The sequence below is a fragment of the Macaca nemestrina genome, chromosome 17, assembly GCF_043159975.1.
Source record: "Macaca nemestrina isolate mMacNem1 chromosome 17, mMacNem.hap1, whole genome shotgun sequence".
Classification (NCBI taxonomy): Eukaryota; Metazoa; Chordata; class Mammalia; order Primates; family Cercopithecidae; genus Macaca; species Macaca nemestrina.
The window spans coordinates 60,566,013-60,591,006 of NC_092141.1; the positions used below are offsets into that span (position 1 = coordinate 60,566,013).

The 24,994-nt window shown below is 53.7% G+C and overlaps 3 protein-coding genes across 5 annotated transcripts; all 3 read left to right on the forward strand.

Annotated features, from left to right (window-relative positions):
• The first annotated feature begins 4,533 nt into the window (after positions 1-4,533).
• LOC105472323 (homeobox B9) lies at positions 4,534-9,730 on the forward strand. Its single transcript, XM_011725455.3, has 2 exons — positions 4,534-5,139; positions 7,755-9,730. Exons 1-2 carry the CDS (start codon positions 4,623-4,625, stop codon positions 7,988-7,990), a joined length of 753 nt encoding a protein of 250 aa, XP_011723757.1. The 5' UTR covers positions 4,534-4,622; the 3' UTR covers positions 7,991-9,730.
• A 3,453-nt stretch (positions 9,731-13,183) lies between these two features.
• LOC105472324 (homeobox B8) lies at positions 13,184-18,631 on the forward strand. Of its 3 annotated transcripts, none has more exons than XM_071081965.1 (5): positions 13,184-13,340; positions 13,468-13,526; positions 15,702-15,928; positions 16,210-16,681; positions 17,458-18,631. In XM_071081965.1, the coding sequence occupies exons 4-5, from the start codon at positions 16,258-16,260 to the stop codon at positions 17,763-17,765; spliced, it is 732 nt and encodes a 243-aa protein (XP_070938066.1). In that variant the 5' UTR covers positions 13,184-13,340; positions 13,468-13,526; positions 15,702-15,928; positions 16,210-16,257; the 3' UTR covers positions 17,766-18,631. The 3 variants fall into 3 exon arrangements, with proteins under 3 accessions (XP_070938066.1, XP_070938067.1, XP_011723760.1); XM_071081966.1 differs by having other exon boundaries at positions 17,461-17,819; XM_011725458.3 differs by lacking the exon at positions 13,468-13,526.
• Positions 18,632-19,950: 1,319 nt separating this feature from the next.
• On the forward strand, positions 19,951-23,414 carry LOC105472322 (homeobox B7). Its single transcript, XM_011725454.3, has 2 exons — positions 19,951-20,461; positions 22,577-23,414. The coding sequence occupies exons 1-2, from the start codon at positions 20,062-20,064 to the stop codon at positions 22,828-22,830; spliced, it is 654 nt and encodes a 217-aa protein (XP_011723756.1). The 5' UTR covers positions 19,951-20,061; the 3' UTR covers positions 22,831-23,414.
• Positions 23,415-24,994: the final 1,580 nt, after the last annotated feature.

Here is a 24,994-nt window from a genome sequence, read left to right on the forward strand (position 1 = left end):
CACTGACCTCTCAGTCCTTCCTTTCACCTCTGACATCCTGGGAGGGAGGTTTGGCAGAAGATTTCGTTACTTCACTATTAAGATCCCCACTTGGGGGGTATGGAAGCACCGCGGTTTGCACCTGAGTGTGCAGATTCAATGTGATGCCTGTTTTGGAGGCCGTTTTGCGTAAAGGGTAAGGATTCTGGGATCTTGTGCCCTTTCCCACTGGGACAAGTGTCTTCATGCCTCACTCTTTCCCAGAGTGGGTCTGGACTGTGATCTGGAGTCAGAAAAAATACCTCTGGTGCTTGAGGACATAGATTTGGGGACTTTTCTAATTTTGTTGTACACAGCAGTGCTTTTGCTTGACCTCCACAGTCACTTTCACACTCGGCTCATCTCTGTCCACTGCTGCTTCATAATTCTGTGAGACACATGTGCTTGTAAGTAACTGTGCCTCCACCCCCGCACCCATCGCTATCATGAAATAAGCATCACACAATGCACATCGTCCCTGTGGTCTTGGGTAAGAAGCACAGTAAAGGATTTTATGGTCCAACAAAGAAGTCACAAAATTTCATAACCTCTTCTGGGCCAATATGAAGCATTTCTTTTACCTTCCAGAGAAACATTTTGGAAAGAAGTTGTCGTAGAATCTATCTGGTGTTAAGTCATATGCATTTGTTTGAGGATACGCTGTATATTTTGCTTGAATATCAAGTCAAGGGACAGATTTTCAAGTGCGACATCCGAATTAGCTAGTATTTTATAGCCATAATTCAAGTACACAAATACCCAAGCTTTTGCTTTTCCATAGGTGTGTGATGGTTATAAAAATGTACACACAAGCTTTTGGGCAACTGATCTTCTTACATGAGCAGAATCTTAAACCTCCATCACTCACAGGGGTTACCTGCATACACGAATACCCAAGCACATCAAGTTTCATAGCTGGGCAGATTTATTTATTACATATTCTATACACAGTATAGAGCACAGTGCATTTGCACACTGGGTTTCCCATACAGAAATATTGATTTGAAATATACATATAGGACACACACATCTATTTACATAAAACATGCATACATTTCAGCTAAGCTTATTAATTAAAAACAAACTATTTTTCCCCATTCTCACTTACTGTTTTTCTTTCTTCTCCCATTTCCTTCCCTTCCTCTAGATTTTATCTCTCTTCTTACTGACAAGGACCGTTCCAAAAGTCACCCCCACAGCACAGGCACTCACCGGCTGGTCGGCCTCTGCTCTTCAAACCTCGGCCTCGCTGTTGGCTTCTCTGGGCCCCAGTGTGGCCGGGAGCTGCCGCTTTTTCCTGCTTGCCCTTCTCCAAGCTACCAGCTACTGGCCCCAGCTGTGTTCAGGCGAGGCTCCAGTGCAGGGAATGGCAAAAGGCTGCAAGGGAAGGCAGGGTTTTCCTTCTTTCTGTTTAGGATTGGGGGTGGGGTACGGAGCAGTTTCACTCTCTTAGGATAAAGTGACCCCCACTGAAGCAACCCCTCTATTAAGTGTCTTTAGAAGCTGGGCTCCAGGGGCCACAATCCTGTTTGCTGTCCTCTTTCATAGTGGGTACCATTGTCTGGGGAGAAAACAAGACTTTTTTGGTGGGAGGGAGTCCACAGGCTCTCAGCTGACCCTTTAATCATTTGCCCGAGCTGGAGTTGAACTACAGTTTGGAGCAGCAGTGCTTTCTAGAAAGCTTGGCTGGGGTGGGACTCCTTGCTTGGCACATTTACCTGGAGGGCAAAGAGCTGGGATGCAGACTACAGGGCTTAGGGGCCAGTTCATTCTCTTTCCTCTGGAGTCATTGCTCCTTGAGAAGACCAAGACCTCCAAAACCTGTCATTTTAAAATTGTCTCCACTCTCCAGCTTCTTCGTGAGCAAAGGCTAAGTTCCGATCTCAGAAAAGAGGCCTGAGTCCCCTCCTCACCCAGCACTCAGGAGCCACCAGGGAATAAAGGGCAACTCCTCAGGCAGATAGCAACCCACAAACCCAAATCTTGTCTGCTGGGAGAATTCACCCTTGGAGAACACAAGCCATCAGCCCAAATGTTCTTCTTCCTCTAACTTCTTCCCTAAACTGAGTGGCCCTCTTGACTCCTCTCGTTGCAGAGAGGCAGCTGCAAAGTCAGGGCAGGGGAGGGAAGGGGAACCGGGAAGACGGCAGTCAGAGCCCAGTGCCTGCTTTGCTTGGGTCTTACGGACAGCCCAGCACTGACTTTTCCATAAATAAAAAATCCCCAGGCCATAGTACGCATGTCCTTTTAGGCCCTAATTTATATATTACAGAAATCATATACTCAGCCCACCATGCTTCATAAAGCCATTATTTATGGCGGGGGAGGGAATCTTTTTTCTTGAAGAGTATATTTATGACAGGTAAAGCCAACAGCAGACTTCATAGGGCTGGCAAATGGAGAACAGGTGCTTTGCCTTAACTGTGATTCATTCGCTCAGCGCCCAGTTTTTTCGCTGGTGAGTCCGGGGAGCTCCCTCGACTTTCCCAAACGTCCAACAGCTACTTGGAAGAATTTGCATCAGATTTTTGTTTCCCCACTTGGGTCCTATGGAAAAGGCAGATCTTCATGCTGTTTGGTTACGGATCTGCTGGGCTGTCACCCTTGGAGAGCAGGGGTGGGAAAGGAGGGGACCGGCTGGGGCCCGGCATTGATCTTTAAAAAATCATTTTGAAATCGCCATAATGTGAAGAAATATGGCGCTTCACCCTCGTATTTCACATGTAACGACACGAGATGGCTTCATTTGGAAAGAAAAGCGGGTGGGAGTGTGTGCCTGTGTGGGAGGTGATCCACAGCCTTCTACAAGGCAGAGGGGTAGGTGGCCAAAAAGATACGGCCTCAAGTTAGAGAGGCCCCACTTTTGCTAAAAGGACCAGACTGAGGGCAGCCTACCTTATTAGGATGCAGAGTCAGAGAGTTGCGGAGAAATCCTTCCCAATCTACCCCTGAGCCCAACCCCAGGAGAACTGGGTCTGTCCAAGGGTCACACCTCCGCAAGTGCCAGGAGAGGCAACTGCAACCAGGGCAGAAGCTGAGGAGCAGGGGCTGCCAGAGGAGCGAGGAAGCCAGTCGGTGGGCCCCAGGGGTCCCTGCCCAGGGCCACAGAGTAGATATATATAAAAAGGGCTATTTGGAAGTTCCAGTGAGGCAGTCTGCAGGGGGTAAGGCAGCGAGGGGAAGAGACTGACTGTGGGCTCCCTGTCCACACTGGCCCCTATATCGGTGTTTGGAAGTCTCCAGAGCAGGAGCCCTGGGTGAGAGGAGTGATACAGGAGGGCTGAAAACTCAGCCCAGGCTCCTTCCTCTTTGGATGGAAGGGGAGATAACTTGGGACCCCTTCCCTTGCTGACTGGGGATCCTTTCCCAGGCCTCTACTCTGGTGACACCTCAGGGAAGTGTCCTTAACCCTTTCTGCTATTCAGCTCCTTCATCAGGGCAATTTTAGGGGCCTGGGTGGTTATTCAGTTATTCAGTGGAGAAAAGGAGAAATGGCAATTCCCCCCCCCCCGCCGCCCCCACCTCACCACCACCATCTTAAATCCATCCTTCTGGCCAGAGTCAGAAAGGCCCAATAAATGTAAAGGCGCTCTGGTTCCTTGTATTAAACTCTTTCCTAGGCTCACGTTTCCGGGGCCTGATGGATCCCTTTAACCTCAAGCAGTTTCTAATTTCAGGACAAATAGTGGATTCTTGGACACTCAGCCGTTTTATTCACCTCTCTCCTCTTCCCTCAGCTACTGAGGGGTCCAGGGAAGCTCCCAGTCATGTAAATCTCTACAAATAGTGCACAGAGAGCCCCCTCCAAAGCGGACAACGTCCTAAAATCCCCAACTTTTCCCCTCATCCTTTTACTTCATCTCCTGTGGATTGCTGCTGCTGCTGTTGTTTAATAAACATCTTCTGTCAAGGGGACAGAGAAGAGGAAATGAGGGCCTGTGGGGTGGAGGTGGAGGTGTGTGTTGGGGGGGACAGGACCACCTCCTCTTCCAGTATCCTCTCGGGCCTCTGTGGCTGCTCCCCGGGCTGAGGCTCTCTCCCTCCCTCCGCCCTTGCTCTCCCTCCCTCCCCGACCCGCCTGGGGAGAGGGCTCCACAGCCTGCGTCCCTCCCGAGGCAGCCCGCCGCTTCCCTCCGCCTCTCCTCCGCCCCCGCCGCCCCATGTCGAGAACTGCCCCCCTTCCTGCAGCGGGAGGGGGGACCGGGCAGCCGGCAGCTCAGGCTGAGGTTACGTGGCCGCCGGAGCCCTGACGTGATAGCACATTGCATCAGCATAAAACAATCCATCCTCGATATGGAATGCGGTGCGGACGGATGACAGCGAGAGCGCAGCCCCCTCGCCCGATTGATTTATGTCGGAGCTGACGCTTTATCAGGCAGTCGGAAAAACTTTGACCAATCATTTTGCAAGGAGCGCTGAGCCTGGCTGCTCCACTGTACTTTGTTGGCTGAGAAGTTGAGCAGGGGGTGGGGGTGGGAGGGTGGGGGGCTGGGGGGGTCGCGTCCGAAAGCCCTCACACCGGTCCGGGTGCCACCTCTCCCTGCTTGGGCGCCGCCGCGCGAGCGCTTCCCTTCCCCCTGCGAGCGCCCGGATAATGTCTGAGAATGTCCATTTCTGGGACGCTTAGCAGCTATTATGTCGACTCGATCATAAGTCACGAGAGTGAGGACGCGCCTCCAGCCAAGTTTCCTTCTGGCCAGTACGCGAGCCCGCGGCAGCCGGGCCACGCGGAGCACCTGGAGTTCCCCTCGTGCAGCTTCCAGCCCAAAGCGCCGGTGTTCGGCGCCTCCTGGGCGCCGCTGAGCCCGCACGCGTCCGGGAGCCTGCCGTCCGTCTACCACCCTTACATCCAGCCCCAGGGCGTCCCGCCGGCCGAGAGCAGGTACCTCCGCACCTGGCTGGAGCCCGCGCCGCGCGGCGAAGCGGCCCCGGGGCAGGGCCAGGCGGCGGTGAAGGCGGAGCCGCTGCTGGGCGCGCCTGGGGAGCTGCTTAAACAGGGCACGCCCGAGTACAGTTTGGAAACTTCGGCGGGCAGGGAGGCCGTGCTGTCTAATCAAAGACCCGGCTACGGGGACAATAAAATTTGCGAAGGAAGCGAGGACAAAGAGAGGCCGGATCAAAGTAAGTTATAAAAAGTGAGGAAATACCCAGGCCGAAGGCCAGGAGGGGGCGGGGAGGGGAAAGGCAATAAACTGCCGACCATGTGAAGGGAAACTGCGGTGGTGGCCGGAGAGCGGGCCGGGAGGAGGGGAGAGGAAGGAAAGTCGGAGGGAAGGGGGAAAGCTGCGTGCTCTGGAAGGGGAGAGACTGAGGCCGCCAGAGGAGCGCTGCCCCCACTTCTTCAAGTCGTGCGGGGAACAGGGGCTCTGGGATCGACTTGCAGCTCTCTCGGCCCTCTTTCCCCTGTCTCCCGGAGGCCCCAGCTGAAAGCCCGGCCAGAGACCGGCGACGGCCGGGAGAGGAGCTGGTGGGGCCGGGGGCCAGCGGCCAGCGAGGCGGAGAGCCGGCGAGGGCAAGGGCCGGAGCGCACTGGGCTGCCCGGGACCGTGCGGCTGGCAGAGCTCCCCGCTCCACGCGCAGACCGTAAAAGCCGGCCAAGGGGAAGGGGGAGGGGGCTCATTAGGATTTTATTTGCGATGCAACAGCTTGGCGGAGAATTGTTCCTAGCAGATCTCGTGCTGTAGCCGCTCAGAGTCCGCAACCGGCGCCGGGAGGGGCGGGGGAAGCCCAGGACGCGGTGACTGAGCCCCCTCCCCGGATGCGCCGGCCCCTCCCCGGGAGCCTTCCCTCTGGTGGCCCCTCTCCTCCTCGGCATCTTCGCCGGGGCTGCCGCTTCCTTTTCTGCGGTCCTTCCCCCACCCCGCTGCTCTCTGCGGGGCTCCCTAGCCCCAGCCCGGGCTGTCCGCCTCTTGGGGAGTCGGGGAATCGCTTCCGAATATCGGGACATCCCGGGGAGAGGAGGGGTGGGGGAAGAGAGGGTTGCAGAGAGGCGGAGAACTTTACCGTTTATGGGTAGTTTCCCATCACCTCCCACTCCTCAAAAGCACCCCAGTCAGAACGCCAAGTCTGGCTGATTTCCAGGAGGTGCTACTAGGTGAGAAGAGAGGGTTCTCCTATTACTTATTTTTAAGGTTGAGAAGGGCCCTTCGGCGAGGGAACTCAGCCCCAAACAATGACTCGCAGGCTGGTGAATCAAGTCCTCGTTTCTTACTCTTTTTGGGAGGTAGGGATTTTTTCGTCTCTCCTTGCCCTGCTAGGTTTCCCATTGACGGAGTGGCCCCAGGGCTCTTTAGTGCATCCTTGCCTGCTGGAGAGTAAAGAGCTGCTCCATTCCCTGCAGGGTCCTGTCACCTCCAACCCGCCAGGTGGAATCCTAAGAGCTGGCATTTGGGGAAGACATTCTTCCCCAACTCTCCCCGCACACTCCCAAACCGACTCACCACCCTAAAACCCCAAACTCTCCCTGAAAAGCCCATTATTGCAAGGCAGCCATTTGGCTAGAATCAATTATTAACAGTTTTTTCCCTCTTTCATATTTAATGCGGCTGCGGGTCCCATCCCAGGCAATCACATTAAGGAAATAGCACTGCAAATTGGTAAGACAGGGTACTTAGTGTAGGATGAACCAAATTTTTTATATATAAAAAAAATCCAGTGTTTTTCACTTGGGGAGAAGGAAGCTAGTAGCTGGTGGCTATTATTTTTAATTGGCTTAGCTTTATTTGGCAACTTTTTTGAGTTCCAGAGCAGGGGGAGAGAGGGTAAGAAGAAGAGAAGCCTGTATATATTTTTGTTTCCTCTCTTCCACTCAGTTACCCTCTTCTCCCCTCCAGCCCCCACATAGGACCAGTTAAGGCTAGGTGTGCTGTGAAGGGCTTCCTTTTACCTCCACATCACCCCTGGCTCCCCACCTTGGGACTGGAGCAATTTTACTCCCCAATTTCCCTGAACTTGTGTTAGCCAAACTGTGAGCTGAGCAGGAGCTGAAAAGGAGAGAGACTATTGCAACCATAAGTTATCTGTGAGCCCCTGGCGCTCCCCTGTCCATAGGCTGGAGTTGATAAATGGTTGCAATTGCGTTGCGTGTGAATTGGAGTGTGCTGCCTGTTTGTGGCTCTAAGTGCAGACCCATATTTGTGGTGTGTGGTGGTAACAGAGGGGGAGATTTCTACACAGACACACATGCCTGCTGCCATGTGGTCTAGAGACACAAGTTTGTGATCAAGGCAGGGTGTACTGGGACTAGACTGAAGGGCTGAAAGGTCTCTTGGGGTGAAGTGACACCCCAAATGTGGTAACTGAACAGACATCTCACTTCCCCACCCAAATCCTCCTCTCACCTCCTAGAGCCAGGACCCTTCAAGTCAGCTACCCACCCCTAGCCAGCCTGGGGGTGCTGCTGGTGGGGCTTCAACCATGCTGAACTCTGACCTGAGTCCTAAGCAGTTTGGACCCAAGTGGAGAAAAATTGAGAGGGAACTTGATATAGGCAGAGCTTTGGAAATGTTGAAGAAGCCTGGGCCTACGTTTGGCTCCATCCTTTCCACACAGCTTCTCACCTGGAGGTGTCTATAGCAGTGGCTGGCCCATCTGTGACACCCTTCCTGAGAACTTGAAGGCCCAGGTGGCCTCTTCTCCAGTGCAAGATGGGGAGTGGAGACCAAGGGTGTGCCCTCTTGGTCTGGGGCCCTTCAACCCCTTTCCTTTCTTTGATTCTATCGCTGCTTCTCTTTCAGCCAACCCCTCCGCCAACTGGCTGCACGCTCGCTCCTCCCGGAAAAAGCGCTGTCCCTACACCAAATACCAGACGCTGGAGCTAGAGAAGGAGTTTCTGTTCAATATGTACCTCACCAGGGACCGTAGGCACGAAGTGGCCAGACTCCTCAATCTGAGTGAGAGACAAGTCAAAATCTGGTTTCAGAACCGGCGGATGAAAATGAAGAAAATGAATAAGGAGCAGGGCAAAGAGTAAAGATTAAAGATTACCCCCAGTCCTCCCCAGCTCTTCCCCATCTCACTCTTATTTATGTGACGACTGCAAAGCCAGCGTTGTCTGGGATGTATTCAAGTGAATGGGGGAAGGGAGTCTCTCTTCTAAGTCCTTTATCTGCACCTAGAGCCTCTCTCCTTTCCTTTGCCCTTACCTGTCTCTCTCTTCTCCCTGGGTGTCAGGAGAAAGTTTTGTTGATTTAGAAGATAGAAGTAGCTGGTTCCTAAGAATGTGATTGGCCACAAGGAAAGAGAGACCCTAGTCAAGCTCCTAGTATGCCCTGTAATTTTTCTGGGAAGTCCTAGCCCCTCACTTCCAGCTTGCCTGTTTCTTCTCTACACCCACCCAAAAGTCACCCAGGAACACTCCAACTCCACACAGCTCAGCAGACACCCACACAGTAATAATGGGGCAAGCTCACAACCACCCTTCAGCCAAGTGAAATGACGCTCCAGATGCAGACCATCGCACACCAAATTTGGCAAAACAGTCCTCAGATCATCAGGCAAGCCCGGATTCTATCCCTGATGCAAATACCCACTGGGGAGATGTCTAGAGGCAGACTCCTGAGTGAGGTGTTGCAGCCCAAAGGCTGTAGCATTGCCATACCATCCCCATGGAGTTGCCAACTATTCTCAGGCCAAGGGCCATGGGGAAGATGGGGCAAACCTAGCCCCCAAGCTGGTGGGCTAGAAAGTACAAGAAAAGGCAGCACTTGGTTTTATGAAGGTATCTTAGGTGGAGCTACTCGCCACCTCCCACCAACATGTACATTTTGTTGCAGGAAATGTTTAATTCTGCATGATGTTTCCCTCTCCTTCCAACAAAAGAAGGTCAAACTGTGGGTCGTAGAGCCTTGACAATGTTGTCCTCCTGTTCATCTGTGCACCACTTGACAGACTGTAGCTTCTCTTACTCTCCACAGGCCCTGCATTCTTCCGCATCCTCCCTAGCTCTGAAATCAACTCTCGAATCCACCTTGCACCCGCGAGTAAAGCCGCCCCTTGTAGAAAACCCCCTCCACCCTCCATTCCCCGCTAGGTCAAACCCCGCTGTAGACAGGAAAGCCAGGCCAGGAGAGTCCGAATGAAAATTTATTGTGAATCGATTCCCAAGCTCCCTTCCGGGACAAGTGGTCTGGGACAGGGAGGAGCAATGGCCCCAGCGCTCAAAGCTCTACGCGTTCCTCCGAATCCCGTCGGCTTCTCGACCCACGCGGAGGAGCCCCGGGCCTGGCGGCTGCAGCCCCAGCGCTAAAGGAGACCGGCCTCAGGGCCGGGCTTTGCCTCCTGCTTCATGGGCCTGGATGCCGATCTGCGCGGCTGGTGCGTGCGCGCGCTTCTGGGGAACAGTCCCGCGTGCAAAGGAAAGAGGCAAAATCGCACCTAAGCATCAGATGGAAGCTTACTCTCTGCTTCCCCTCCTCCCCCTGCTCCCCTACTTCTCAATCCCCTTCAATTCGTAGACTCTTGCTCCTGCTTCTCCTGATCCTGCAAGGGGACATTCCAGTAGAAGTTTTTTGCTTTGTCGGTGGCTGTCGTGAAATTGTGCTTGTGTTTCGTGATTTCTTTGGGGGTGATTGTCTCGCCTGTTTTCAGTTGTCGATTATATGGGAGGGTTCTGGGTGGGAGTGGGGAGGGGTAGGGGCCTAGAGCTCTAATTGTTTGTTTTGGAAGAAAAAAAGAAAAAGAACAAAAAATATATATCACTATAGAAAATAAATCTCTCCTGTGTCTTATTCTGTGTTGGCTCTCTGGGCCTGACCATAGGTAGAGATCCCAGTTGTCAGGAGAAAGGCTTGGAAAAAAAAAAAACAAAAGATAGCTGAGTTCAGGAGGTTTCTCCTTAGACCCTGCAGGGCAAGGTCCCCTGCAGAGCTCTCTAGAGGTGGAGCTGAGAGCCAGTCCCAGACCTCAGGTCCCAAGACTACTGGTTAAACTGATCAAGAGCCTTCCAACAGGAGAACTGGAAAACTGGAGGTGGTGGGGAAGGAAATGTGGGTTGTCTGGAGAGGGGACAGGGTCTGGAGAGCAATGAGGTCCTGAGACCTCCTCACTGACTTGAAAATAGGAGGGAAGGTAGGTCTTCCTGCAGCTCCTGAGAATGTCACCTTAGTTTGGCCACTTTAAAATATGATGCAAGGGAGGAACACAGTAATTTCCCTCTGTTCTTCCCTGCAGCAGGGTGCCTAGGTCTAGACAGAGGCCTCCAGAGGGCTGGAATCTCCTTCCTTCCATTCAAAGGGAGCCAACCCCTTAGGGTTCTCGGCCTCCAGCTGGCGTTGGAGGCTCCAGTTTGAGCCACAGGGTAGCAGCCTTGGTCTGAGCTGGGTTGGGTTGGTAGGGGCTGAAACCTGGGTAAGCACCTCTGCAAAGGGTGGAGAGGGCATTGAGTGTGAAGCAGAAATGTGTTAGTAGAAAAATTCACCTCCCAAAAGGACCCCAGAATTAAACTCAGTTTCAAGAGGCACCTTTTTGTCCCTCTCAGACTGAGGGATTTCGCCAGAGCCTCTCATGAAGACCGCAGTTTTGGGCAGCCTGCGCTTCTCATCCAGGCCTTGGGATTCCACTTCGGCCGGGCGGGCGCTCCCGAGCCGGCCTTCCGCAGGAGCCTCTCCCCAACCCAAGCCGACAACACTGCGGCCCGCGGAGACCCTGCGGGTTGGGGTAGAGTTGGGAACAAAGCATGGCCGAGTGAAGGGAGCCTGCAAGTGAAAAGGCCAGGCCTACCCTCCTCCAACGAAAGGACAAACTGATCCGAGTGAGGGCAGGAGGCAGGAGAAAGCGGAACTCGGCGTCAGGCAGGCCCGGACAGGCACCCTCCAAGGAGGGTTTCACTGGGGATACAAAATGAATCTGACTTTACTGCGGGTGTAGACCAGGCTCCTGCCCCATCCTGGGCTACCCAGGCCCAGCCAGTGCTGACAGCAAACACAGAACGTCGGTTTCTGCCTAAAGCAAACGCTCAGCGAGGCGGGAACAGAGGGGAACAGAGGGCAGTGCTGCGTGGTAGGGGCGAGGGCGCTTGGAGGGGCCTCTGCCAGCAGCGTCTGGGTCCCCAGCCCAGGGCTGCTTCTTTAAAGACAAACAAAGGCGAAGATGCGGAGGCTCGGAAGCTGGAGATGGGGAAATCAGTTGTCATAAAAGAGAGATTCAGAGAGGGAGACCGCCAGAGTGCGAGGCAGAGAGAAGCCGGGAGAGGAATTCAATGCCGTGTGCGCAGCAATAAAAGAATATGACCGCTATAAAAGTTTATAGCGTATAAATTTCTGAAGGTTAAGAAACTAAACAGCAGCAAAGCAAACAGCGAGGGGAAACTTTCCGGAGCTGAGAGAGCCGCAGCTGGGCCGGGGCTGCCGGCCGGGCGGGGGAATGGGAGGGCCGCGCTCCGGCAGCCTTCACCCTCACACGCCCAGAACGCGGGACTCCGGGTTTCCGGGGCGGGGGATGAGGGGGCTGGGGTCAGAGAGGGAGAGGAGAGAAGCCGGGGAAGAACACTCTGTTGTCTCACATGCTTCAGAGATTGCAATTGGGACTCTTGTCTTTGTTCTTCACACCCCCTCCAAAATCAGGCGTCCGAAACGAGGAGTCTCCTGCGCGCGCGCGCGCGCACACACACACACACACACACACACACACACACGCGCACACACACACACACACACACACACACACACACACACACGCACGCAGGTCCGGCGGGGCCAGACGTCTGGGCGCGGGCAGCCTCTTGATTCTTTTACAGTCTCGTCCCATCCTGTCAGGCCTCCTCTCCCCCGACGACAAAAAGCCCAATTGTTTCTCCTCAGGATTTGAAACAGTCGTGTGAAGTTTGAAAAGTGCGCGGTCCCCCTTTTTACAGGCCACAAAGGGCGCACTGGTTTGTGGTCTCCACTAGAAATTAGGGACAGGGGTGGAAGGTGTACGTAGAAAGAAAAAAGCTTAGGGCTTCTTTTGTTTTCCTCCTCTGTGTGGTGTTTTTTCTTTTTTTTTTTTTTTTCTGTTTTTTAGCTTATCTACACAATTTCATGCACCGTTTCCTGATCCCGACGCCCGCTACCTATCCCTCCCCTTTTCCTGCTAGTTTTGAAAGTTTTTCCTGCTGGCCGCTTCTGCGGCTACTCTCCCAGAAAACTGGTGGAGCCGTTGGCTGCGGCGCCTTTTCGCAAAGGAGCCGCTAGATGGCACCCTTGCTCCATGTGAAACTCCCGGGAGCGGCGGCTCAGGATGTCTGCGCCCCGCACCGCGCCTTGGTCGGCCCTGAATCCAGGAACTGAGTGCTACCAAAAGTCATGAATAATTTGCCCCCAATAAAAAAAAATAGGGCTCTTTATGGCCTTACCCCCATTTTATAGATTTCAGTTATAGTAGTGTTCCCCATCTTCTCAAATGGTCAATTTCTGAATTTTCCCCACGAGGAGGGCTCAGTGCTTCTCACCCAGTTGCTGTGTTCCGTGGGGCAACAAATGCGTGAAAACGGGGAATAATAGTAATAATAGGAATAATGGGTCCAAATCCAAAAGAAGAATTGATTCGAAAAAACGAGATTTTCAGTGAAGGGAGGCGAAAGGAATGTCCTTGGATGCGGGTGAGCAGGTCAGGTGAGAGGGGCGAGTCGGCAAAAGAAGGTAGGATGGAGAGGAAGCTGCCCTGAGGCGGGCTGCCCACCAGCTAGAGAGAAAAGCAATCGCATAAGCCAGCCCGAGACCCCCCAATTTGTGTGGGGGAATGGAGCCATAGCTTTTGTGGGGATTCGGAGGTGCTCGGAGCCGGCAGGGCGGCTTCGCACGGGCGCAAGCTCTGGTATGCAAGCTCTGGGCGCAAGCCTTTGTATGAGTCCGGGGCTGGGCTGGGCTCGCGCAGGGCGATCTAGGCAAGGGGCAGGGGCTCCCCAGGGCAGCGGGGTGCGGGAAAGCTCGGATATCGCCTCTGGATGCTTTGCGCGGCCCCAAAGAATGCGCGTTTTCCCATGGGCGCGAAGGCGGGCGCGGCGTCAGGACGCTGGAGCTCGGTTCTCCCTGGGTTCCTCGGCTTCCAGGTGAGAGTTGCGGCTTCCGCGCGCCTTGGCCCTGGCCGCAGGCAGACCTGGGGGCGCGCCGGTCCTTTCCTCATTGAGCAGCTGGAGGTCTGGACTCCGGGCACTTTCGTTTTGAGACCCGCACCCTGGTGACTGTCCACAGCCCCTTGCATTCCAAATCTCCTATGTCCTCCCGGCCCCGCCGGATCCCTGCCTTCCATCCGACAAACCTGCGCCAGCAATAGATACACCCTCCCCTTCAAAATCACCCCAGCTGCAACATCTCCTCTCCCCCACCAAGACTCAATGTAAGGAGGTAAGCGGAGTTTCTCCTCAACTTGAATTTCTCTAATAAATCTGCCCTCCGCTGGGTGTTTATAAATTGTCTCCTCGCTCTTTCTGGTCCCCCCCCCTCCATAATAGAAACATTTTCCTTCCATCAGGAATTTCTGGCACGGTGTGGAGATGATTTAGAACAAGCCATTGAATTTGTACCTAGCCGGTGAGTTTTCAAATAATGACCATAAAATCCTCTGCACTTGATAAAAATGTTTGCTTCGGCAACAACTTAACTCGGCCCTCCGTTGCCTCACGGTCCCCTCAGCCAAGCGCTGAAAATTCAAAGCCCTGGTTCTCTCCACTCCTCCTTTCCTTTACCTCTCTCCCCCTTCTAGCCCCTCTCTCATTCTCTGGGTTCACTTTTGAAGAACTAAATGATCTCACTGGTAAGGTTCCCTTTGGAAAAGTGAGTTTCATTTTTACAAATGTTGGGGTGTATGGGGTCCCCAAAAGGTGCCCGTCGAAAAACAAACCACTGTTTCCTGAATAAACAATGGATTGAATGTATTTGTAAAGCCTCCACTTCTGTTGCTCAAAATTTTCTTTCTTTCTCTCCTTCCTCTCCCTTACCAATCTGCTGCTACAGGAGGCTATTGGTTCTGACCCTCAGACTGAGGCCTTCTAAAGCCTGGCCACCATCATCGTGAGGCCCGGTAGGCAGGGAATGCAGTGGCCACAGAGTGTGGCACCCAGTCAGCTTGTTCCAGCTTTCCGTGTTCAGGCCTCTGGTCCCCAGGTCTGCAGGGAGAGCCAGGTTTAACCAGAGGCTCCCCAAGGGGAAAGGAGAGAAAATGGGGGACTTAGAAACCTTACTCTATCTGAATCCCACACCGAAGTCAGTTTAAGTGGTGACTGGCTCAAAAGGTCTTGGGGACACTGAGGACTAATAGATGCCTCCCAAACACATACTCTGCAGGCACTGCCTAGGGCGGCTGAGAGCATAGGACAGCAGACACCAAGGCCAGGTGCCAGGGTCTGATACCGAACCTTCTTTCCTTTTGATGCGTTGATGGGCTCAGTGGTGCCCTCTCACCCTAGGGCACTGCAGAAGGTGTGGGGGTCGGCCTGAGAAGGTTGGGAGCTGCTAATAATTGGGCTTGGCTACTGGGTCCTGAGGTGCAGTTGTGGGGTAGCCCAGTGGGGCTTCATCCCTCTGATGGCATCAGGCCCTCTCCCCTCATGCAAAGTCTGCCCTCAAAAGTGCTGACTGGGCTGAAGGGCCTTCGGGAGACCCCCTTTTCAGCAAGCAGAGATTGCACAAACCTGCAGAATCGGCAGTGGCAGCTCGAACTTTGCTCTGTGCTTCAACCACTGCTCATTAACCAGAAAGTTTCTTCTTCCCTCCCGTTCCCTTCTTAAGATCTCCCAGATCCCTGTTTCACAGAAAATCTTTGCTTATTTGTTTAATGAGAGGAAGTTTTGTGACTGGCCAGGGCAGGGCAGAGAGGGCAGGGCAGAGAGGGGACCTTTTGGGGGCTCCAGAGAAGGGGTGGGGGCAGGTGCTTGCCAGGATAGAAGGAGATGAAAATCTCAGAAAAGTCACCGTTTGTGCCGAAAAAAATCCCCATAATCATTCTCATTTCGGCTTCGTCACCCCCACCGTGCTGCAGTCGGGCGGCGGGGGCGATCGAAGCTGCAGTTTTATAGCTGTAGAGGAAAGAACTCGTAAAATGCTAACAGCTTTTATGCGCTGCGGCATAAACAACAACAGACTCCGGCTTTATTGCGTTTTATAGTTTGTTAAAGAGTTTACAGCCGTTTTTTGGGGGGCCGGTTACCCAGCCAATTCCCTCCACACGATAGTTAAACCTTTATCAATAATAAGGAAATTGATCATTAAAGCTTTAAATATGACTACCTCGTTTGTTTGAAAATATGTTTAGGAGAGGAAGCTGTATGATTTGATAACTTGTATTAAAATACCAATTACATTTATAGGACCTTTTAAAACTCGGCGCAATTAAACCGTGTTCTTTTACATTTTTCCGAAGCGACCCTGACATTTAGAAAGACTCCAATTGCCTCGTTAAAATCGCGAAATTAACAGCGTGCCTACGCCTGGCGCGTTGTGTATGTGTGTGTGCGTGTTTTTTTCCGTGACTCCCCCACATCAGTCTTTGGGGGTGGTCTGCGAAGGTATTTGATTTGTTGTGAGGCGAGAGATATCTCATTAATGTAGGTAGTTAAACAGATTTAATCCGTATTCATTCTCTCTCACCCTCTCTCCCTCTCCCCCTCTCTCTCCCCCTCTCCCCTTCTCTCTCCCTGGTTGTTTTTTTCTTCCCCTCCTTTTTTTTTTTCCGCTCTCTCCTCACTCCCTGGCGCTCTCTCGCTCTAGCTCTCTCTCTCGCTCGCTCTCTCTCGCTCTCACCCTCGCTCTGCGTTCTGTCCGGGAGGAGTACGAAGAAGCCAATAGGATGCGGGGTCTCTAATGGATGCAAATGATCATGAAAAGACAGTGCAAAATATGAAACAACTCATTTGCAGGGAAGTAAATCACCGAAAACTGTTTATGAACTGGCATCCCTTCTTCGAAATGTAAAGCGAGGACCTCTTTAAGTGGCGGTATATTTTTGTTTGGGGGGTGGGGGGTGGGGGGAGGGCGAGCGAGCCGCGGCTGCCATGCAAGCTTAGACTTTTGGAGGCTTCTCTGTCCTTTTCTATTCCTGGAAATCACAAAAAGTGTGGCGACTTCGAGATCTTCTTCGCCTTTTCTTTCTTTTCTTTTCTTTTTTTTCCTCCTCTCTTTCCCTCTCCTTTCCTGGCGAGGGTGACTAGAAGCCGGCGAATCCGCGTTTTTTTTTCTCTCTCCCTCCCTTTCCCCCTCCCCACCCCCTCCCCAACAGCCCCCAACTACAGCCTCCGCCGCCGCCGCCGCCTCAAAATTCAATAAAATGAGCTCTTATTTCGTCAACTCACTGTTCTCCAAATACAAAACCGGGGAGTCCCTGCGCCCCAATTATTATGACTGCGGCTTCGCCCAGGACTTGGGTGGCCGACCCACCGTGGTGTACGGTCCCAGCAGCGGCGGCAGCTTCCAGCACCCTTCGCAAATCCAGGAGTTCTACCACGGGCCGTCGTCGCTGTCCACGGCTCCCTACCAGCAGAACCCCTGCGCCGTGGCGTGCCACGGGGACCCCGGCAATTTCTACGGCTACGACCCGCTGCAACGCCAGAGCCTATTCGGTGCGCAGGATCCAGACCTGGTGCAGTACGCAGACTGCAAGCTTGCCGCCGCCAGCGGCCTGGGCGAGGAGGCCGAGGGCTCCGAGCAGAGTCCGTCGCCCACACAGCTCTTCCCCTGGATGCGCCCGCAAGGTGAGCTCGCCTCGGGGCCGGCAGGGGCAGGAGGGGGCCGGGAGGGCCCAAGGCCGGGCAGGGGGCCGGGCAGGCCAGGGCGCATTTCCTCCAGCTTCTGGAAGACTTGCCGGCTCCGTTGCGATCGCCTGCCGCTTTTTCCCTTTCTTTCTTCTTTCTTTCTTTTTTCTTTCCCTTGAAGGGGGTCGCTTAGAAACATTTCCTGAATCTATAAACCCCTCACCCTGCCTTACTTTTCTTCTTCTTCCTCTCCTTTTTTTTTCCCCCCCGTTTACTGTTTTATGGGGGGTAGTGAAGAGAGGGTGGTGGGAGTGGGGGCGCTCAACTTTTGCACTTCTCAATTGCTTTATAGTTTAATTACCCTGAAGAAACTTTTCTTCTGGGGCAGAGGCTCTGGGGAATTTTCAAGGTGGGTTCATTCGTCCCCACCCGGCTTTTTTATTCTTATTTTCCCCCCTCCTTCACATCCTTCCTCCTAAAGTTTATGGCACTTTTAATAGATCTGAACCACCTCCTACCCAACTCTGGTGCTGGGTACCAGGGGAGGGGGCTCCCCTTTCTGGCTCCCTTAGATTCACTGGTGTCTGATCCCCCTCGCCCCTCCTCCTCCGCTGACCGCGGCCTTCTCGCGCCCCCCGCCCCCGCACGGGGTAGACGGTCCCCTGCCCTTATTATACTGGTCTCCTAGGCTCGTTCACGAATCTTCCAACCTTCTCCGTCTCTGCCCCCTCCCCCACCCTCCCTCCCCTCTGTCTCGCTCTTTCCCCCATTCCCAGCAGCCGCCGGACGCAGGCGAGGCCGACAGACCTACAGCCGCTACCAGACCCTGGAGCTGGAGAAGGAGTTCCTATTTAATCCCTATCTGACTCGCAAGCGGCGAATCGAGGTATCGCACGCGCTGGGACTGACAGAGAGACAGGTCAAAATCTGGTTCCAGAACCGGAGGATGAAGTGGAAAAAAGAGAACAACAAAGACAAGTTCCCCAGTAGCAAATGCGAGCAGGAGGAGCTGGAGAAACAGAAGCTGGAGCGGGCCCCAGAGGCGGCGGACGAGGGCGACGCGCAGAAGGGGGACAAGAAGTAGGCTCCAGCTGGGACTGCCAGGGCCGCGGCCGCCCGCACGTCCACGGGTCCCGGCCGCGCCGCCGCCGCGCGCCCCTGCCCGAGAGAGCTCTCGCCCCGCTAGCGGGGCCAGGAGCCGGGCCTCCCACCGCAGAGTCCCCCGCCGCGCTAGTCCCCGCTAGTGGTAGTATCTCGTAATAGCTTCTGTGTGTGAGCTACCGTGGATCTCCTTCCCTTCTCTTGGGGGCCGGGGGGGAAAGAAAAGGATTTAAGCAAGGACTCCCTCGCCTTGTGAGGCTGAGGCCAAGGCTCGGCTGAGCCCCCCATGCCCCTCCCCACCCCATGTAAAAAGCCTCCTTGTGCAATGGTCTTTTTTTCCTTTGAACGTGCTTCTTTGTAATGACCGAGGTACCGATTTCTGCTAAGTTCTCCCAACAACATGAAACTGCCTATTCACGCCGTAATTCTTTCTGTCTCCCTTCTCTCTCTCTCTCTCTCTGTCTGTCTGTCTCTCTCTCTCTCTCTCTCTCTCTCTCTCTCGCTGCGTCCTCATTTCCCCTCCCAATCCTCTCTCCTCGCTGCACCCCCCAGCTCGCTGGCTTTCTCTCTGGCTTCTCTCTTTTCCTCTCCACCCACCCCCTTTGGTTTGACAATTTTGTCTTAAGTGTTTCTCAAAAGAGGTTACTTTAGTTAGCATGCGCGCTGTGGGCAATTGTTACAAGTGTTCTTAGGTTTACTGTGAAGAGAATGTATCCTGTATCCGTGAATTGCTTTATGGGGGGGAGGGAGGGCTAATTATATATTTTGTTGTTCCTCTATACTTTGTTCTGTTGTCTGCGCCTGAAAAGGGCGGAAGAGTTACAATAAAGTTTACAAGCGAGAAACCGAGACTGGCCCGGCCAGAGCTCCTCATTTGCTCCCGGGTGCCTTGCAGAACCTGTGGGGAGCCTGTCACAGGGCTCCTGCGCCTGCTGAGGCTAGGCCGCAGAGAGGAGGGGGCGGGGGCTGGAGGCAGGTGGTGCGAGTCCTTCGGCCCAGGGGCGCTGGGGGTGAAGGAGGCGGCTGCGCCTGATTGGAGGAGAGAAAAACGAGGGAGGGGAGCCAAGAGAAACCCCCTCCTCTCGCGTTCCGAGGCTGCCCTGCCCGGGAGACCAGGGCGCCCAGGCCACGCTGGAGACATGCGGCTGGGCTGGTGGCTGTGTCCCCCGCCACCTCCCTCTTTGTTTTGCTGTGTGTCCTCCCGAGTGTGTGTGTTTCGGGGGTGGGGGGGGGGGGGGAGGTGGGGGGTGGCAGGCATAAAGGAGGAGTGCAGGCCTGCTGAGCATACTTTTTTTTTCCTCTTGGACTCTTGTTGTTGGGGGAGCAGAAGAAGGGAGACCGCTCTTCCCTGCCTCTCCCTCTCTGGGACTTGGCCACCTTCTCTCTGTTCGGAGGCCATGGCTGGCTGCCTTCCTTCCTTGGCTGCCTCTGCTTCTCTGGTAGTCACGCTCCACTGAGGCATCCGCCTCCGGGAACCGGGAGAGCAGCGCGCCCGGACTACCCTCCACCCTTCCTTTCTCTCCCCACCCACCCAACCCCTTTCTTTCTTTTACTTTCAAACCTTTTTTTTTTTTTTTTGCCACCAGAAACCGCAGCGTTCAAGGCCGGTGGGCTGGATCCTGTGCCCTAGGAGCACCTAGGAAGCCTTGCTCCATCTCCGCCCGCATATCTGGGGCACCAAGAGAGACAGAGCCGTGAGCCAAGCTCGCCTCATTCCTCGTCTTGGGAGAACCGGACCAGCTTCCCCAAAAGGCCTTGCCGTGCACAATTGGCCCGGATTAATAAAGAACAGACCTGCCCCAAGCACCCACCCACCCAGTTGCATGCATTCAATCCCTGCATTTGTCTCTCGCTCGGTAACGGGCTGAAGAGGATGGGTGGTGGGGGGGGGGGGTGACAACACGGATCGCCCCGAGGTTATTTTCCCTTCCACTCAATCTCTTCCTCCCCAAATCTCGCCTGCAAGCTGCCTCCAGCCCGCGGGAGTCGGCAGCGGCCCTTGAGCCCCTAGCCCCAATCCACAGGGTTCGGCTATCCCATTCATTATTGATCATATTTTATAAATCCAACGCCACACAATTTTTCCGTATTACCGGGAGCCGTGGGGAGGCGGCCCGGCCATTGGCGGAGGGGACGTCACGTGGGCGGGGTCACGTGGTCCGGAGAGGAAAAAGGGGGTCCTTTTTGGTGTAAATCTGGACTCTAATTCTGTAATATATCAAGGAATCTCGTAAAACCGACACTAAAACGTCCCTGCCTACAAATCATCCGGCCAAATTATGAGTTCATTGTATTATGCGAATGCTTTATTTTCTAAATATCCAGCCTCAAGTTCGGTTTTCGCTACCGGAGCCTTCTCCGAACAAACTTCTTGTGCGTTTGCTTCCAACCCCCAGCGCCCGGGCTATGGAGCGGGTTCGGGCGCTTCCTTCGCCGCCTCGATGCAGGGCTTGTACCCCGGCGGGGGGGGCATGGCGGGCCAGAGCGCGGCCGGCGTCTACGCGGCCGGCTACGGGCTCGAGCCGAGTTCCTTCAACATGCACTGCGCGCCCTTTGAGCAGAACCTCTCCGGGGTGTGTCCCGGCGACTCCGCCAAGGCGGCGGGCGCCAAGGAGCAGAGGGACTCGGACTTGGCAGCCGAGAGTAACTTCCGGATCTACCCCTGGATGCGAAGCTCAGGTAACGCCGCGCACCGAGCTGTCCCGAGCCCCAGGGGCCGGGGCACATTACCCGGAAGGCGCCCCCTTCCCGGCAGGGCGCCCCTTTCCGCGTCCAGAGTGCTCTCCAGCCGGAGGTCGGCCTGGAAGGCTGCACCCACTGGGCCGCGACCCAGCAGGCCGTCCCCGCCCCCATATTTGCTCGGTGCTCTCAGGCTTGCTCTGCTTCCCGGCGGATCTCTCTTCGCCGACACCACGGCGCTGCGAGCCCCCAGCCCGCCCCCACCCTTCCTCTCGGCCTTTTAGCTTTAAATATTTATCAGCAGCGCCGGCACGGGCTAGAGACGAGGCCGTTTGTCTTGCGGAGGAAGGCCGGTGTTTGCAGAGAATAGCTATTAGGGTCTCCCCCCTTCTCCCCCCTTCCCAGCTAAGGATCTCAGCCCTGGGTGTGTCCCACTGCCCCAGCTCGGATAAGGTATGGGGGAGGGGGCCATAGCGCTAAGCAATTCTCCCCTCCCCCTTCCTTTCCAGCCAACCCCGCTCCCCGATTATTCCCATCAGGACAATTAGAGGTGGGCTCTAGAGGCCTGGCGGGAGGAGAAAAGGACCCAGCCAGGGACACAGAGCTAGAGAGGCAGGTGGAGGGAGGGGCTGAGGCCGAGGGAGATGAGCCTCCTGATCCCAGTGAACTTGGGTGGGGGAGTGGAACAGGAGAGCTAGAAAGGGGCAGAGGCTTCATGGGAGTGCAGCTGGTTTCCTCAGGTGCTCTTCCTAGGGCTCCTAGGAACCCCTAAAGAACTGGCCAAGTTTGGAGGTGTCAATCCAGATAAGTGGCTCTCTTCTTGGGGGAGGGGCTAGGACTCCCCGGAGCCAAATAAAAACTTAGGGAGTGCAGTTCACCCAGCCAGCTGCTACAGGAACCCCAAGAGGCTGAGGTTCCATGGGGTCCCTGCCAAGTCTGACCCAGACATCCTTTTCTGCACTGTTTCAAAGCAGATGAACGTGGGAGCTAGCCCCAAAGTCCAGAAGACCCAAGACTCATGGTCAGAGGCACACAACCCAGTGATGATCAGGGGCCAGAAGGAGCCCAGCTCTCACACCATCAGTATTGGTGGTTATAGACCCCTTTACCTGCTCCATAGTTTAACTGCCTTTCCAGTTGATTTATCAAAGCCCCACTTTTTCTTCTCATAAGCATTTCAGCTTGGCTTTTATCTGACTTGAAACTAGGGCCCCTAGCCCCTCCTCCCCTGACTCCTTCCCAGGAGGGCTGACATCAGCACCTCTTTCAGTCTCCTCAGGGTTCTGGGCCTAAGGCAGAAGTTCCCCTCTACCCTTCAGCCCCACCACCCAGATACTCCATGTTCCATCCTATCCCAGGCTACTGTCTCTCCTCTTCTCCTGTGCCTTCCTGGAGGCCCAAAGATTGCTTTAAAGAGCTGGGCTGTCTAGGCAAGCAGGCAAGCAGGACAGCCTGGCCCTGGCTGAAGCTTAGCCACTCACTGGAAAAGAATCATCAGAGGGTCACTGCTGTCAGACCAACTGTTTGCTCCAAGGAAATCTGCAAATTCTTACCTTCTCATTCCACAACATGCTGGGGATGAGTTGGGGAGACTGGGCCTTTGGGGCCCCTTTGTCTCCTTTTCTTCTTGGGAAATGCTCTCAAGCCAGGCCTGGCACCCCACTCCAGGGTCACTTGCATGGTTTCTGTTGGTCTGTACTTGAAAGACCATCAGATCAGCATTCAAAAGAGGGGGTTTAGGGTCCTTGATCCCAGAGAGTGAAAGGAGATTTAACCTCCCCTCATCCCACTTGCACCCCTTAGGAGCAGAGCTGTTTAAGAGCCAGCAGGTTACTTTCCTGGGTTCAGAAGCTCCAGGCTGAAAAAGACTTATTGGATGGAAAATGGGAATGTTTGCCTTGAGAAGCCTGTAGAAAATTCTGCAATTAGGGGAAACTGCAGCTGGAGTAAGGGTTGGGGTATGGAAAGCCAGAATTTGGTTTAGTGGGAAAATGGGCTTCTTCACCCATCGACTTCAAATCACATACAGGGTCTAAAAGAGAGGTGGGCACTATCTTGGCGTTTTCCGTACTCACTGATTTTCCTCACTGATTTTCCTCTAAATGCTGTGCACAGGAACTGACCGCAAACGAGGCCGCCAGACCTACACTCGCTACCAGACCCTGGAGCTGGAGAAAGAATTTCACTACAATCGCTACCTGACTCGGCGGCGGCGCATCGAGATCGCGCACGCGCTCTGCCTCACGGAACGACAGATCAAGATTTGGTTTCAGAACCGGCGCATGAAGTGGAAAAAGGAGAACAAGACCGCTGGTCCCTGGACCACCAGCCAGGACAAGGCTGAAGCAGAGGAGGAAGAGGAAGAGTGAGGGACGGAGAAAGGGCAGAGGAAGAGACATGAGAAAGGGAGAGGAATAGAAGCCCAGCTCTGGGAGCTGAATCAGGAAACTCAAATCAAATAGGGAAGTTAAAAAAAAAAAAAAAAACTATTTAAATGAAAGGAGTTAAAAAAACATTTTTTAAGGAGAAAGGTGAAATTTTGGTTTTTCAACACTGAAAAAATACTACCTATAGGAAAGTCTGTCAGGTTTGGTTTTTTTGTACAATATGAGAAGGACATTATCTACCTGTTCTGTAGCTTTCTGGAATTTACCTCCCCTTTTCTATGTTGCTATTGTAAGGTCTTTGTAAAATCTTGCTGTTTTGTAAGCCCTCTTTAATGCTGTCATTGTGGACTGTGGGTCTGGACTAACCCTGTGGTTGCCTGCCCTCCTGAGCCTCCGCCTTCCCAGTAGTGGCACCAAGGGGCCTTAGGGAGCCCCAAAACCTACCACTCGCGTGTTCCCCAAGCGCCTGGCTGCTGCTCCTTGCTCCCCATCCCCTGGCCCTGTGCTCCCTTTTACGTTCTATGTGTATCTAAAGGATGGAAAAATAAAACCCAATTAAAAATAAACAGATGCCTTATCTTCTGTGTCTTCCTAAAGCTGGGAAGGGGCTCAGCGTTAGCGATGAGTAAGCTTCCCAGAGCCCCTTGGCTCTGACTTCTGATGCAGGTTCATTTCTGTGCTGAGTTTGTTCTTTTTCTTGGTGGTGCCTCCTGCTCTGGGGGGCTGCCAACTAGTGAACCCCGATATTGCACTCATGCATTCCCTTTACATGCTTTTACACATATTGACTTATATGATGCACTGTCACATGTGTTACAGGCTGACATCAGATACTGTCACAGTCACAAACACTCCTATCCATATGTTAACAAATAAACATACAGGCATTCACATAACACCAAATCCACGCCCAGAACATATGCATTCATGTTCCCACACGCTCACCAATAAACATTCACAATCGCAGACACATTGATACCAACGTACATTCACACATTGGCTTATAAACACAGATTCACATTTGCCCCCAAGTAAACGCATTCAGGAGCCCACATGCTTAGTCACACATGCTCACAAAACAACAAAACAAAAACCTCACAATTTCACAAACCCGCTTCCTCATTCAGGCCTGGAAACCAAGCTGCAGGATCTGGATCTGGGCTGCAGCCCAGGCACAAAGACGGAGCTGAAATCCAAGCTGCTAGGCCCCATATGAAGGAATAGTGGAAAGAAAGGGAAAATGAACACCCAAATCCACTCTGGCTTCTTGGGTGGCGTTGGGTAGAGGCCAGGCCCTGGAGTAGAGGCCTCTCAGTCGGTGCAGAGCAGCCTCCAGCTAGGGCGCTCACAGCTTCTTGCTTGCACGGCAAACATTTTCGGCAAGAGCTATTCTTTTATTTTATTTCGATTTATTTTACTTTCCTTTGTCTTAATTTATCTCGTTCTAAATTGACACAGACGACCGAAATAAAACTTTAAAATGGGGGGTGGGGAAGGGAATGAGTCCGGGAGCAAGATCCTGAGCAGTGCGAATTTACCAGGCTGGTGTGGCCGCATCCCGGCCGCTCTCGGAGCCTGGCCGAGCCACGCCCGGGGCTTCCTCGGCGCCTCTCCGCCCGCTCTCTGAGCCGCCGCTAGCAGCCTGGAACCATCTCCGCAGCACATAGAGAGAGGGGGAAAAATATGTGGGGAGAGGTTATTTCGTTTCCTCAATTTGGGCATTGGTAGGTCAACTTGAAAGACGGGGTTATTTCAGGGGACCTGAGAAACCCGGGCTGAATTTTTAATTTGTTTTTTGCTTCCAAACACCCGCTGATTGCAGGACCAAAACTTAGAGGATGGTGTCTATGCAGCTAGACCCGCTGAAATGATTTTTAGCATTTATTCGATTATAAACCCTGGATTGTTTAAATTTAAACAGACTTTGGACAGAAAAAGGGAGGGGAGTTGGTTTTAGGATAATCTGTTTAATTTGAATTTGTATGTAAAATGCTTCTAAACCTGCGGTTTCCCCCATTAATGACCACGTAACGCCCTGGAGAGCGCATGGGCTGTCAAAGGGAACCTGGACTTGGCTGTATTTGGGCGGGAGAAGCCAGGATCCGGGTTTACCCTCCCCCAGTTTCTGGGTTGCGGAGGGGAGAAT

Excerpts from the sequence above, each read along its gene's own strand:
- LOC105472323 (XM_011725455.3), top strand. The coding sequence starts at position 4,623 with ATGTCCATTTCTGGGACGCTTAGCAGCTATTATGTCGACTCGATCATA. Across the intron at positions 5,140-7,754 it reads CAAAGAGAGGCCGGATCAAA|CCAACCCCTCCGCCAACTGG; the intron begins GTAAGTTATAAA and ends CTTCTCTTTCAG.
- LOC105472324 (XM_071081965.1), top strand. The coding sequence starts at position 16,258 with ATGAGCTCTTATTTCGTCAACTCACTGTTCTCCAAATACAAAACCGGG. Across the intron at positions 16,682-17,457 it reads CCCCTGGATGCGCCCGCAAG|CAGCCGCCGGACGCAGGCGA; the intron begins GTGAGCTCGCCT and ends CCCCATTCCCAG.
- LOC105472322 (XM_011725454.3), top strand. The coding sequence starts at position 20,062 with ATGAGTTCATTGTATTATGCGAATGCTTTATTTTCTAAATATCCAGCC. Across the intron at positions 20,462-22,576 it reads CCCCTGGATGCGAAGCTCAG|GAACTGACCGCAAACGAGGC; the intron begins GTAACGCCGCGC and ends TGCTGTGCACAG.